The 13,097-nt window shown below is 31.9% G+C and overlaps 2 protein-coding genes and 2 long non-coding RNA genes across 4 annotated transcripts in view; 2 read left to right on the top strand and 2 right to left on the bottom strand.

Annotated features, from left to right (window-relative positions):
* Nucleotides 1-13,097, top strand: part of LOC136999427 (uncharacterized) — a 220,981-nt gene that overhangs the window by 121,925 nt on the left and 85,959 nt on the right. The gene's annotated exons all lie outside the window — the stretch shown is intronic.
* Nucleotides 489-2,375, top strand: LOC105678058 (protein G12). The gene is made up of 2 exons (XM_012377057.2): nt 489-546; nt 883-2,375. The coding sequence occupies exons 1-2, from the start codon at nt 523-525 to the stop codon at nt 1,624-1,626; spliced, it is 768 nt and encodes a 255-aa protein (XP_012232480.1). The 5' UTR covers nt 489-522; the 3' UTR covers nt 1,627-2,375.
* LOC105678061 (uncharacterized) lies at nt 2,496-3,770 on the bottom strand. Its single transcript, XR_001101658.2, has 3 exons — nt 3,612-3,770; nt 3,069-3,225; nt 2,496-2,979 (listed from the first exon to the last, which is right to left on the bottom strand). It is a non-coding gene; the product is annotated as an uncharacterized lncRNA (long non-coding RNA).
* Nucleotides 4,579-6,885, bottom strand: LOC137000435 (protein G12-like). Its single transcript, XM_067357112.1, has one exon. The coding sequence runs from the start codon at nt 6,143-6,145 to the stop codon at nt 5,492-5,494; it is 654 nt and encodes a 217-aa protein (XP_067213213.1). The 5' UTR covers nt 6,146-6,885; the 3' UTR covers nt 4,579-5,491.

Genomic DNA, 13,097 nt, shown 5'->3' with positions numbered 1-13,097 from the left:
AAAATATTATTTTAATTTACAAAAATAATTTAATTTATTTGCAACAATATCATATTTTTTGTTATTAGAAAGGATATAAAATTACAAAATGTCAAATAGCTATTTATAAAAATAATAACGTGAAAAATTTTGATAATAAAATGCAGTAATTTGTCGCTTATACTAAATAACAAGAATATTTTTACTATAAATTTTACTATTTTAAATTACTTTTTATATTAAAAGTATACAATAAAACTTGCTTAAGTACATGTAACACTAGATTAAATGATAAAAGTTTTATAGAAATTAAATTTAGCGATATACAATATTTTAAGTAAAAAAATACATATAAATAGAAGAGACAAACAATTACGATATTTCATTTTGATATGGTTGTTATGTTTATCTTATCAACTTAACATTACATTTTTTCAACAACAGTATTTGATCACAATCTTATCTAATTTTTTAAAGTGGTTTTTTTAAAAATCGTGATGTTCTCGGTATATAAGTTCTCGGTATACGCACAATTACGTACTGATGTCAGTGCTTTCAGCTATCACAGTAAGTAAAAGAGAAAGTAGATTTTTTTGAAAATTAATTTTATTAAATAATTTATACAAAACTGTTGCTCGTGATTTCAATTATAGTTTTTATGATTAATCTAGAACAAATTGTTTCCTAATAAAAATGTGATTAAATTAATTAAATAATATTTTTCATAATAACAGAGAATATCTTAGTTAAAATAATCATTATGTTACTCTTTTGTCATTTATGTTAAATTACAAATAAATTGTAAAACCGATATATTTTTTTATATATAATATTATATACATTAAAAAATATATTACAATATTTAATAATCGTTTTTTATATAAGAGTATGTTATGTGTACAGATGAAATTTATATTGGCGTTGTTTGCCGTCTTGGCCATTATCGGTCTAGGCAAAGCTCATCAGTTTCCAGATTTCGGTAAAGGTCCTCTTCATGAGGACATCCAAGACCTTTTCGATTTAATTCCTGCATCACAAATTCAAGAAGTTGTGCTAGATTACATGGAAAACGATCCTGAAGTACAAGAAGCTGTCAACTATCTTTTAACTTCGACTATACTTCAAGAATTGCTAGAGGGTGTCGAGGCCATTCCCGAATTTATCAATTTGTTGAACTATTTGCAAAAGGAAGGTATCGAAATTTACGAAGTAATAAATGAACTTAACAGATATCTCGGAATCAAGGAACTCGAACCACCTTCACGTTCGGCTTCCGGTATCCTGAGGACTGGTGGAATTTCTGGACTTTTTGAAGACATCAAAGCATTATTTAATTACGAAGCTATCATTCGCATCTACGTTCGGAAACTGAAAACCTCTTCAGCTTTCACCGGCTTGATCAGTCAGCTCCAGTCTAAAAACTTCCAGCAACTGGTTAACAAACTTTACGACATTAAGGCTTACGAGACCCTTCTGAATGGCCTCAAGAGCAGCGGAGTGAACACGCAAATTGTGTCGGATGTCCAGTATATTGTTCTCGGTGTCATTACACCGAACGATCCAGATCTTTCTCACGCTGAGCGCGCAATGGGGGATGAGCTTCAGCACTTTGGAATCTTATTCCGAAAGAAATATTTGTTGCAGTAGTGTCAAAACAGACGGAAATTTATAGAACACTTTTTTGTACAGCCTTACACTCGAATTCCATATCTTGCACAACGTCGAAGGTCTAAAGAATATCAAATCGTAATGTATCCAGAGAAGAATTAAATGTTATCAATTATATTCAGTTTTTATATAATCGGTCATTGATATAAATCAACTAAAATTTTGTGCTATCTACAATAGACAGCATTTTTTAATCTAAAGTTGGTGTACAAAAAATCGGCGAAGAAAAGCGATATAGAGATCTTTATACTACCGTTGAATAAAATTGATGCTTTCTACAAGAAGAAGCTGCAGAATTCCAAAGTCTTCGCTGATTTTATCGTGGAGTTAAAGTCCTCGAACTTGCAGAAAAATCACCGTTCTGTATGCCAATAAGACTTGTAAGAAGTTCATCACGAGAATCGGAGAACATGGATTGGAACTTCAAAAAGTGACAAAATTTATTAGTAGAATATTTGATTTTAAATTCTCATATTAGAATCGGATTTATATTTTTATATTTATGTAATGTAAAATTATTACATATTTGTATGTAATTTTTATGTATGGATATTTTTTGTAATTTGATGACCAATTGCAATTTGATATTTTTGCCGTTGCACGTTGATGTAATAATGAAACATAACCCAATAAACACGAATTGATATAAGATACGTATAATAATCCATAGAACTATACGTACTATACGGTGTAAGAAACGTATGAAATAAATCTATATAATCAGTGGACATGTCCGCAATCCATCCCATTTTATCTACGTATATATAAATGGATTTATAAACATATTTATGAAACGTATTTTTAACGTATTTATAAACGTATTTATATAAACATGCTATACAGTATAAGAAACGTATAAATTAAACGTGTATAATTGATGGACATGTCCCTAACTAATCCCATTTTATATATGTATTTATAAACGTATTTATAAACGTAAGGTTAACATTTTACACACACACACATTCGCGCGTGCGTGTATGTGTAGGCTAATAAAATTTAAAAATTACATTAATAAAGTATATAATTTGTTATAAGAAGATTTATTATAAGAATACTATAAAAATAAGAAATTCACATACAGTTTTAATATGAATTATAAAAAGTAGGTTGGTTTTCTTATTAAATAGATTAAAAAATGATGATTAATTTTCTATTAAATAAAATATGAAAAATACATAAGAGATCATGAAAATAATTAAATATTTTTCTTAGTAATAGAATAACTTAACCGATTATTTGCTAACTTCAACCAGTCCTTTACAGCGCTTTCAATAATCTTATCTCCCGTATATGGCCCACTTATCTCATTGAAGGCTAGTTTGGCACTTGCTAAGAAAATGATAAATATATTTACATATTTTTTATTTAATTGGATAAGAAACTTTTGTTGAGAAAATTAATAATAGTTATATATATACCGTAAATAACGCTCATAAGTCTTTTTCCTTTAAAAGCAATCTTTTTCCGTCCAGCCCAATTAAAGTGCGTTGCTAATTTGTTCGTTAATAGAAATCGTAACATGCTCATCACACAACAACGTTGATTTTCACCACCGATTGACACTAGTCTTGTACGCTGTAATGAAAAGAAGAAATAAATAAATATATATATATATATATATATATATATATATATACTTTATAATTTTTAATATAAAATATATATGTGATTATACAAGAAAAGTTAATATGCATTTAATATATATTGTAATATATATTTTATAGCAAAGTTCTCCAACCTTCGTAGACAAAAAGCGAAGTCGCGAATATATAATTATTAAAACACAACTGTCCACAATGCACATGTTCATGGCACATGTTCATTTTTAAACATTTCCTAAACGTATATAAAACATATATGAAACGCGCGTATCATTTCTAGGTTAGAGATCCTTGATTTATAATTTATAGCATTTCTATTGTGTATATTTATATAAAATAATTACTTTATTGGGTACTTACATTTATTGCAATTGATACTAGTTTGGGCAGACTTAATTGTTATTTCAACGGACCACATAAACTAGACAAGAGCGAATTACGGCTGGTATAACTGAGAGTTAAGTTGCCGTGATGATAAAACAAATGCGACACTATTGAAAGCTAGAAAGAAACACACCCATAAACAAAAGTCACTCAGCGCAAGCGCATAGGAACGTGATTCACGCGGAACCGTGTTCCCGCGTCTTCGCTCGTTTTTTATTATAACTGCTTTTTTTACTATATATATATATATTTACTATATATATATACAGTAAAAATTGTAATAAATGAACGGGATAAAGGGAATTTTTTAACAATTAGTATTGCGCGTATAAAAATCGTTTATTATTATACTTAATCTATTATATTAAATTATTAAGTATTAAAACCGTTTAAAGAAAATATATTTATTGCAATTTTTTTATGTATTCTATTATACAATGTAAGAAATATATTTATTATTTGTAGAGCTAGATTAATTTGAAATGTTAAAAAAATATATAATAATTACGCTTTTTAACGTATAGTATTATATGTTAAAAGAATCGTTATTATATACTTATACTAATAAAAAATGTTTTAAAATCGTATATTTATTACAATTTTTTAACGTATATTATTGAGCAGTATAAGAACCGTTTATGACTTACATCTATACTAATTGAAAACGTTTAAGAAATGTTTATATTACGAATTTTTAAACGTATACTATTATACGGTATAAGAATCGTTTATCATTTATACCTATACCAATTCTAAACTGTTGATATGTATATTATACTATATTTATACCAATAAGTGTTTATTGGGAAGAATCTTTGCGTTCAATAATTATTTTTTGATAATCTATATATTTTATTTTATAATAAACTAATAATTTTATTTGTTTCTTTTTCTGTGATGTAAATAAAATAATGAAGAATTAAATATGAATTAAATGTAAAAATCAAGCACTTTTTATAAATATCTCTTATTTACCTCTTGTCTTAATTCTTATCTGTAGAAATATTGTAATATAAGATAGATATTAGCGAGAGGTATATTTTGATCGAAGAAATAAATAGAACGTTTATCATACATGCAAACGCGAGACTCGTTGAAGCGTCCGGGCATGAGTGGTTTTCATGCAAAAGGCAATACAGAGACGGACGACGAGAACAGAGCCGGAGTCATCTACGAACAATGCAACTGACCGGTCATGAAATTATTCTTGATAACTGTTCGCTTTTTATACTTACATATTTTGTTAGTTTTATTAAATGTATTTTATTCTGACACAAAAATTATTATTTATTTATTTAGGAAAACCATACATTTACTGTTTTATTTTCCGTCTTTTAAACTGTAACATAGTAGATTTTCCACAACTCGATAACTTTTCTTTTCAATTACTTTTCTTTCACATGTACTTTCGTAAAAGTAGCTTTCTGCTTCTTGACGTTACAACAGAATAACTTTCAGCGAATTTACTGACAGTGTATTTACTACAGAAAGGTTTAGATAAGAGAGAAAGAAAATATGTTTTATTACTATATTTCCTAATTATAAGATTTGTTAACAACTTTGTTAACAAATCTTATAATTTTGCAAAATCTATGGATGATCAAATATTAATTAGTATTTAAATATTCAAACTTACTTTGATAAAATACGGGACAAAGGGAAAAGATATTTACATGAAGAAAGAAATATAATAATGTTTAAGCTTCTTATTTATTGTATCATAAGTATTACATAGCCGAGTGGTCTATAATACAATATTTACAAGATTGTGTTTTTTAAAAAATTGCTATTTATATATTTAATACTAAGAAAAGAAAGAAATATTTACTTTTCAATGTAGCGCGTTGACGTCCATCTTAGAACAAACACTCGTCAGGAGAGGGAATAAAGACGCCGAGGAGACGCTCTATCAAGTTCTTGACGAGTATGAGATCAATGCCGGCATTCTTAGCGTGTTTCAGGAGATCCAGGAATGCCGTGTTACAGTAAACCTGATTTATGATTTTTTGGAAATTTTCGGACTGCAGTTGCTTTATGAAATTGATGAATACCGGAGAGTTTTGCATTTTTTCTTCGTAAAGCGCGTCGATCTTATCATTAGGTAGGATGGCTAAGATGTCATCGACATATCCACGAATTCCACCGGTAATCTGTTTCCCGGCGAAGTTGCGGGTGAAAGGTAGGATTCCGAGCCAGCTGTTTAATTTGTCCACCATCTGGTAAATGTCAAGACCGGCGTTATAGATATATTCCATCAAATCTTTCACCTCGGGCAAATTTTCGACTTCTTTTACTAGCTGTTTGAACTCTTCACTCTTGAAGTACTCGATCATAGCCTTAAACTCTGCATCTTCATTATAGTATTGTACAGTTATTGCAGCTATTTCATCTTGAGGCATAATATCCAAAAAGTCCTGGAGCTCCTTTGCAAGCTCGCCTCTGCCGACGTTAGGGAATCTGTATGCGGTGGTTGTTGCCACGAGGGCCAACAGTGCCAATGCGAATTTCATCTGCGAAAGTAAATTTTGCTTATTGTTAGATTATTGACGCATTTGAATGTACATTGCACTTATACTTTGCATTATTATATTATAGCACACAGATTGCGATATGATTCTGATAAGCTAGTGAACTGGCTACAAAATCGCAAATGGAACTAGCTACATATCGCAAACTGATTTTTTCAACCATATTACGTTTTCACTTTCTAGTGTTAAATATGTAAATAGTACTTTTATGTTTTAATGAAAGCAGATTTTTAATATAACATTTATGATGTTTATATTAATAAATATTAGTTAAACATTTACTAATCTGATTTATGTAAAATTTTTCATGCAAATAGCAAATATTATTCAATTTTATCATATACGTCTGATTAAATTCTATTGCGATATATTGATTTATTTGAAATACAAATAAATTGTTATTTCAATGATCAACCGAGTAATTAATAAGATAGATTTTGAAAATTTATTTGATATTAGCAATATATGTAAATAAATAAAAACATGTCGATTGAACAAAAATACATTTTTTATACAAAGCTATATAATTCTAATTTACTTCAAAATATTTGAAAGAAAGTTAAATGACTAAATTAATAAAATAATTATGACTTGCAAAAGAATTATAAATATTAATTTAAACGTTGCTTTTTAATAAGCTGTTGTATAAAATTACGTCACTTTTCCACTCAAATTTTCTAAAATTATTTCGTGTTTTATAATCATGCGGCTCATAAATATTCTGCTTAATTATTTTGCACCTGTAATTATTATAAAAAAATAATTTTATTTATTATTAAAATAGCCAAGAGGTAAAATTTTTATATTATTACAAAATTCTTGCTATGTATATTTTAGAATTAAAATTTGTATCTAAATTTTTAATTTACGTGCTTGTCGATACTCACTTTTGGAAGATTGCTGTGACAATACCTTTACTTGCGATTCAGAGAAGTATGCTTTGCATATCCTTACGCCGGCTTATATACACACGAAATTAACCCTTCTTTGTTCAATTTCTGATAAGATTATGCAGATAATATGGATACGCAAAGATGTGATTTGAATATGCATACACATACGAATGCGTGATTTGAATATACATACACATGTTTAAAGTTATGCTTATAATTATATAAGAATACAGATCATGTACAGATGATTACCGATAATTGCACGAGTCGAATAATTATTGTATGATGATAAGAACACTCGGTAAAATATGATGTTCCAGAAAATCATAACTAATGCTCCACGTATTTGATAATTTGGTTACGCATTTGGTAACAAAATCAAAATTTTGATATTTTTTATACTATCTTAATTTTATAGTAAAGTATTTAGAACTCCAAAATTGTTGAAAAATATTTAATTATTAATTTTAATAGAAACGATTATTGAAGTGAGTGAAAACTAACGATGCGTTAAAGTAATTTTTTGAAAGAGTATTAAATATTAACTTTTAGAATATCTAATATTCTTGATATATTAATAATAGTATACACATGTAAATTATCTAAGAAGTAGATATGCAAAATTTTCCAACTTTCAAAATTAAACAAACTTATTCTTTATTATTCATTAAAGAAATCTATCTAGAAGTAAAAAATTTTTTCAACATGAATAATTCTATATTATTTATTTTAATGATTAAAAAATATAAATAGATTAAGATATTATATTTTATATATTTTTTTTAATATAACATTGAACAATATTTTTATTATATAAAGATTACGAAAAAATGTGAATCAAACCGGTTTATCTAAATCAGTTAATCCATCTTTACGAAGTTCAATTGATAAGTGCAGGTGACAGTTTATCGAGAAAAATCAATCATTTCTTGTTATTATTTATTAATATGCAATCAATAAGTTTTTTTTATCACAAATATGTGATAAAAATTTCCAATGCGTCACACTGTTGTTAAAATAAAGAATTTCTAATGAATTTCTTTCCTGATTAATATTAATAAAATAGTATCAAATTTTCGATAAAATATTAAGTCTTGTCTAAAAATGTTTCATTTTAAAGTCAGGATTAAAATATTTTTTTTGTAAAAGTTTAATTCAATTCTTTAAAAAAAAAAAAGTAAAGTATAGAAAAAAATTACAAAGGGTGACATTTTGTAAAAAAAGTATAATGCATGTAACTGTAGATCTACAATATCAAAGACTATTTTTAGGTCTTAGGTTTTCTATTATGAAACTATGTGTATATATATGAGATCTTATCTTCATCTTGCGTTTAATCTATCAAAATTTAATTTATCTTACATTAAATCTATTAAAAGTGGATTCAAACTCGACCCATGTTATAATCCCGAAACATTCTTTAATATATCAAGTTTGAAAAGTCATTTTTTGAAGCAATATTGTAGTTTTCAAAGATGAATCGACTTTTCGAGCTTGCTCATAGAAGGATCTCGAGCATCACCGTTGCGTCTTCGTTAGCGCGCTAAAAGTTTCACCGATCATAAGAGAAAGCGGCCCATGCACCGTGTGCTACGAATGACTCTGAGTGCTCGCACCTATTCGATAAATAAGAAAATACAATGTTAGTGCAGGTGGCGCTAAACTTTTAAAAGAAAACTAAAGAATACCAGAGTCGGTATCTTCCGGCAGCTCCTCTCGCGCTGGAGCCGAAAAGAAATACCTAGTCGCGGGATAGGTACGTACAAGCGCGAAGAAAGCAAAATTGCCGGAGCGGAGCGGGACGGAAGAGGGAGGGAGAGTTGCCGACGGTGCTTCTCTAATTAAAATTGTTACAATTTAATAAGCCTCGGAACTCACCATTGGCGCGTCGTAATGGGAAGTCGTGAGAAGAATAAGTGAGACAGAGCGAAACGAGCGAGAGACTTCTAGGGAGGGGAATAAAGGGAGATCCGGACGCTTAAACGAGCGTCTTGGGGATGTGGAAGAAGAAAGAGACTGCGCGAGGGTGAGAAAAGACAAGGTGGGAGGAGGCGCGGAGGTGTAGAGAAGAAATCGTCTTCGCGATCTCTTAACTTTGCCACTCAATATGGAGCACGATCTATACCTTCCAACGCACTCCTCTTTACGATATGGCTTTTGTAAAAGGTTTAACGTAATTTTATGCTTCTGCTTCTTTCCTTTCTTTCTCGTCTTTTTTTTTCATACAAATATGTAATAATCAGATATAAAGGATGCTGATGAAAAAGATAAGGGTTGACGTTCAACGTGTAACAAATTTCATATTAAAGAAGAGAAAAACTATGCAAAACATTTTTGTGAAATAAAATGCAAGGATTTTTACATTTTTAATTTCTCCGGTTTTGCGCCTTACTCAAATATTTTTCTTGACGGGAATGTGTAGATTGTCTCTCTTATATTACGCTGGTCTCTTAATTAAAAAGAATTAATAATACATAATAGAAATTAGATCTTAACTTTTTTTTGTGATAAATCATACCGAGTTGATATCAAAATCAATTTCTGCTCTGTGAAGACACCTGCCGGGCAGATTTTAATTTTTTTTTAAGTTTAAAAAAAAACTTTGCGATCTTCTGTATCGCGCATTGCACTAGGTTTAATTGGCAGCGGCGGTAACATCGGCTTCATAATTGTACTTTGGAGAATCCCCGTTTCCTCCAAAGTTCCACCTGCGCACAGGGTTTGCAACGGCGAGCCATATCAAATTATTTTCTCCTGCTGGCCAGAAAACTTTTGCCCGATATTATGGCGGCATGTGGCGGTAACAGCCTGCCGTGCCGGTCCTATCGTTACCAACGTAACGGCCTCGAGGATTTTCACAGTAAAACAAGAAGAAGCAACTAAGAAAATGTGTTCGGAATTGCATTAAGGCGGCTTGCCACCGGGTAGAATCTCACGAATAATTCCGATACTCCGGTCGTTGTTGCATCGGTACGCAATAACGAATGCGAAACACGTATATAAAAATGTGCTTAAAAATTCCAAACTACGAAGATACTACGAAGCATGATTATATAGTTACGTAGTAACGTTTAGTGTCGGCCATTACTTTGTGGTCGCTCATAGAAGGTCCATTAAAGTTTTGACAAAAACCCTTCGCATAATTTTTCACATCTGTAATTAATGTATTTATCAATAATATAAAACTTGAATGATTAGTCTTGACGAATTATAATAATTTTATTATTATTATTTTACTCACTAACAATTTAGAGTTAAGTAGGAACGGTATTTAATTATAATGTATATACGCGATATGACCTTTCATCATCATTAAAGCGTAATGAAGATTTATTTGTCGTCAGCGATAAAAATATCGAGGCACAAATGAATCATTTGTGCACCTGCCACATGAAATGTTATTTGTGAATATAAAAATAGATGTAGCGGCAGATAATATTTCGATTGCAAATTCAATCGTTGGATGATAAATATTACGTATTACATTTCTGCTATTGAACTGTCAATTCTATTTATACACATCACGAGAGCCACAATCACTCTTACACAATGCACAGTTTTTTATAATATAGAAAATAATTCTAAAATGATAGCATCTTTATTATTCCGCAGTTATAAAATTCGCAAACAATTAAAATTTTTTAAAATATTAGATTCAATGCGACGCCTGTATTGCTCTTTTTATTTATATTATTTATTCGAAACTAGATTAATATAGTATTCAACGATAGGAAATTTTTCGTTATACAAATGAAGCTAGAATTAATAACGAGATTATCTGATTAAAAGCCAAAGTTCGAAGTTCATTAGTTATGTTTATCGATCGCCTTGTCAATCAAACATTTACTCCGTATCTCCGTGAATCATTAATTGACAGCTTAAATCCGTTTAAGAACGTGAGAGCAAATTTCAATATAAAAACATTATCGATTTTTACTGATATGCGTCAGCGTGAAATCAGATGCAATAAATCTCGATGAGTATCATTCGCGCATTTATTGCTAAACGCGTACTTTTTTAATTTTCCGCTGCAAAGAAAACGCGAACGGGAACGATCGATTTCCGAACGAATGAGAAGGAGCACCAATAGGTGTCAGACGAGGGGATACAGAAGCGGGCGAAAAAATTTGTGTTTTACGACACGTTAACCGACGGCTACACCACACGCTGGGAATTGGTGACCGACTAAGCTCGGCCAATCAGAAGTCTCTCGTGTTTGATGGCGGAAAAAAAGGCCGAGTGGCCGCCGACGGTGCGGGGAGCAAAGCGTTCTTTTACTCTCTTTAGTGTTACGTTCGTGTTACGTTGCCTTTCAGAAAGCGCGCGGACAAAGAAGGACTCCAGGACGATTCTATGGTGGCGGCGAAGCGGAGAGGCTGCCCGCTGGAAAGTGGCGGAAAAGGTGGCCGTAACAAATCCTCCGCAAGTAATCGAGGTCGTGCCTCGGCAAGGTTTTACTCTCGAACACTTAACTCTATTGCGATTGGATTCTCTTGGCTGCCTGGTAGCACGCTCTCCACCTCGCTGCCCGTCCCGCCCGTTTCGTTTTCCCGCTTCTGCCCCATCCGGCGCGCCCGCCGCCCCCTTTGTCTCTTTCTGTACTGCTCCTCGGCCACCTATATCGCGGAGCACCTCGGTGGTTTCTTACACGCGGAAACCTTATTACAGGCGACACGATAAAATACCCCGGGGACGAAGGAGACCCGTTGCTCGAGTGCCGGCACCACTATGAACTCTGACAGGGTGCAGTAGGATAGCACGATACAACGAGGATTGTGCCCCGAGCAGTAATGGGAACTTTTAAAGATTGCACGTGAGAAAGATATATTTGGGAATACGGGAGAGAGCTGGAGTTCTCGTAGGAATAGTATTGTATCGGACAGTGAGGCATCGCTACGAAACAACGGTATGGAATACTTTCCGCATGCATGACAATTTTATTTTTAAATCCCTCGTGCACCAAATGGAAAGCATAAATAACGAATTTTATTTACTGTTTTATAAATGAAATACATAGTTTCACCGACAAACATATACAGGCCATGAACGACAAAACTTTTTACAAATATTATTTTTTAAACATTTCAATATTTCGTGACATTGGAAAAATCGCTTATAATTTCGTTCAATTTATATTTAATTAAAAAATTAAGACGCAGATTGTTATTAAGATCTTTGAATTGACACAAGTAACTGATGGAGGAAAAGTAATTAAAACCATAAATGGCATGATGCGATATATTTTATTATCAAAAAGTCACTATGCTATTTTATTTATAAATTGGCAAATAAAAAAATCAGTGACATCAGACGCATCAAAGTTATTATAATCTTGGAAGTTTGCGCTTATCTCAGAATGACAAGCGACAGTGAAATCTTAGCGGTCGGCGTGGAAAATGTGACTTTTGCACCGCAGAGACGCAAAATCGTCGGGGCGAGGAGCGGTAAAGAACCGTACGAGTTAGCAACCCTGGTGGACGCGCACGAGTTCGCTTGTATTTCAATGTCGGGACATCCGACCAGGCCGACGAGTGATGTGGTCTGCTACCCTCGTACATCCGGCCGTCGCCAAACACTGCCGTGTGCGCTCGCCCTCCCGTATGTTTGCGCGGGTTCAACTTTCCTCCGCGCTATGGGCCTGACTGTCACGAGGTGACCGCCTAACGCACGACCCTTCAGCCCGTGACGCGCAAACCCGTCATTGCGGGTTACATAGTAATACACCTGCATGCGCACTACGAAAAATGTGCTGCGCGAGCGAGGAGAAAGCTAGGAAACGCAAAGCCGTTAGACAAAGTTTGTTAACAACGTCGTTCTCGTGTAGCTTTATGATACAGCTCTTGTGTAAATAGATTTAAAGCTTCAGGACGGGCTGCGCACAATAGAAATAGTTTACCGACAAAACTATTTTATTACACATTTCTTGCACGCAAGTTAAATAAAATTTATATGCAATATTATATTTCTTAAATATTAATTTTTTTTAAATTTAACTTAATCTATCAAAAATAATCGTGGAAAAGGGAGTCTTATATCGATAA

This window comes from Linepithema humile, chromosome 1, assembly GCF_040581485.1.
Source record: "Linepithema humile isolate Giens D197 chromosome 1, Lhum_UNIL_v1.0, whole genome shotgun sequence".
Classification (NCBI taxonomy): Eukaryota; Metazoa; Arthropoda; class Insecta; order Hymenoptera; family Formicidae; genus Linepithema; species Linepithema humile.
Note: the sequence above shows the minus strand (reverse complement) of the source record. Positions and strands in the feature narration are given on the sequence as shown.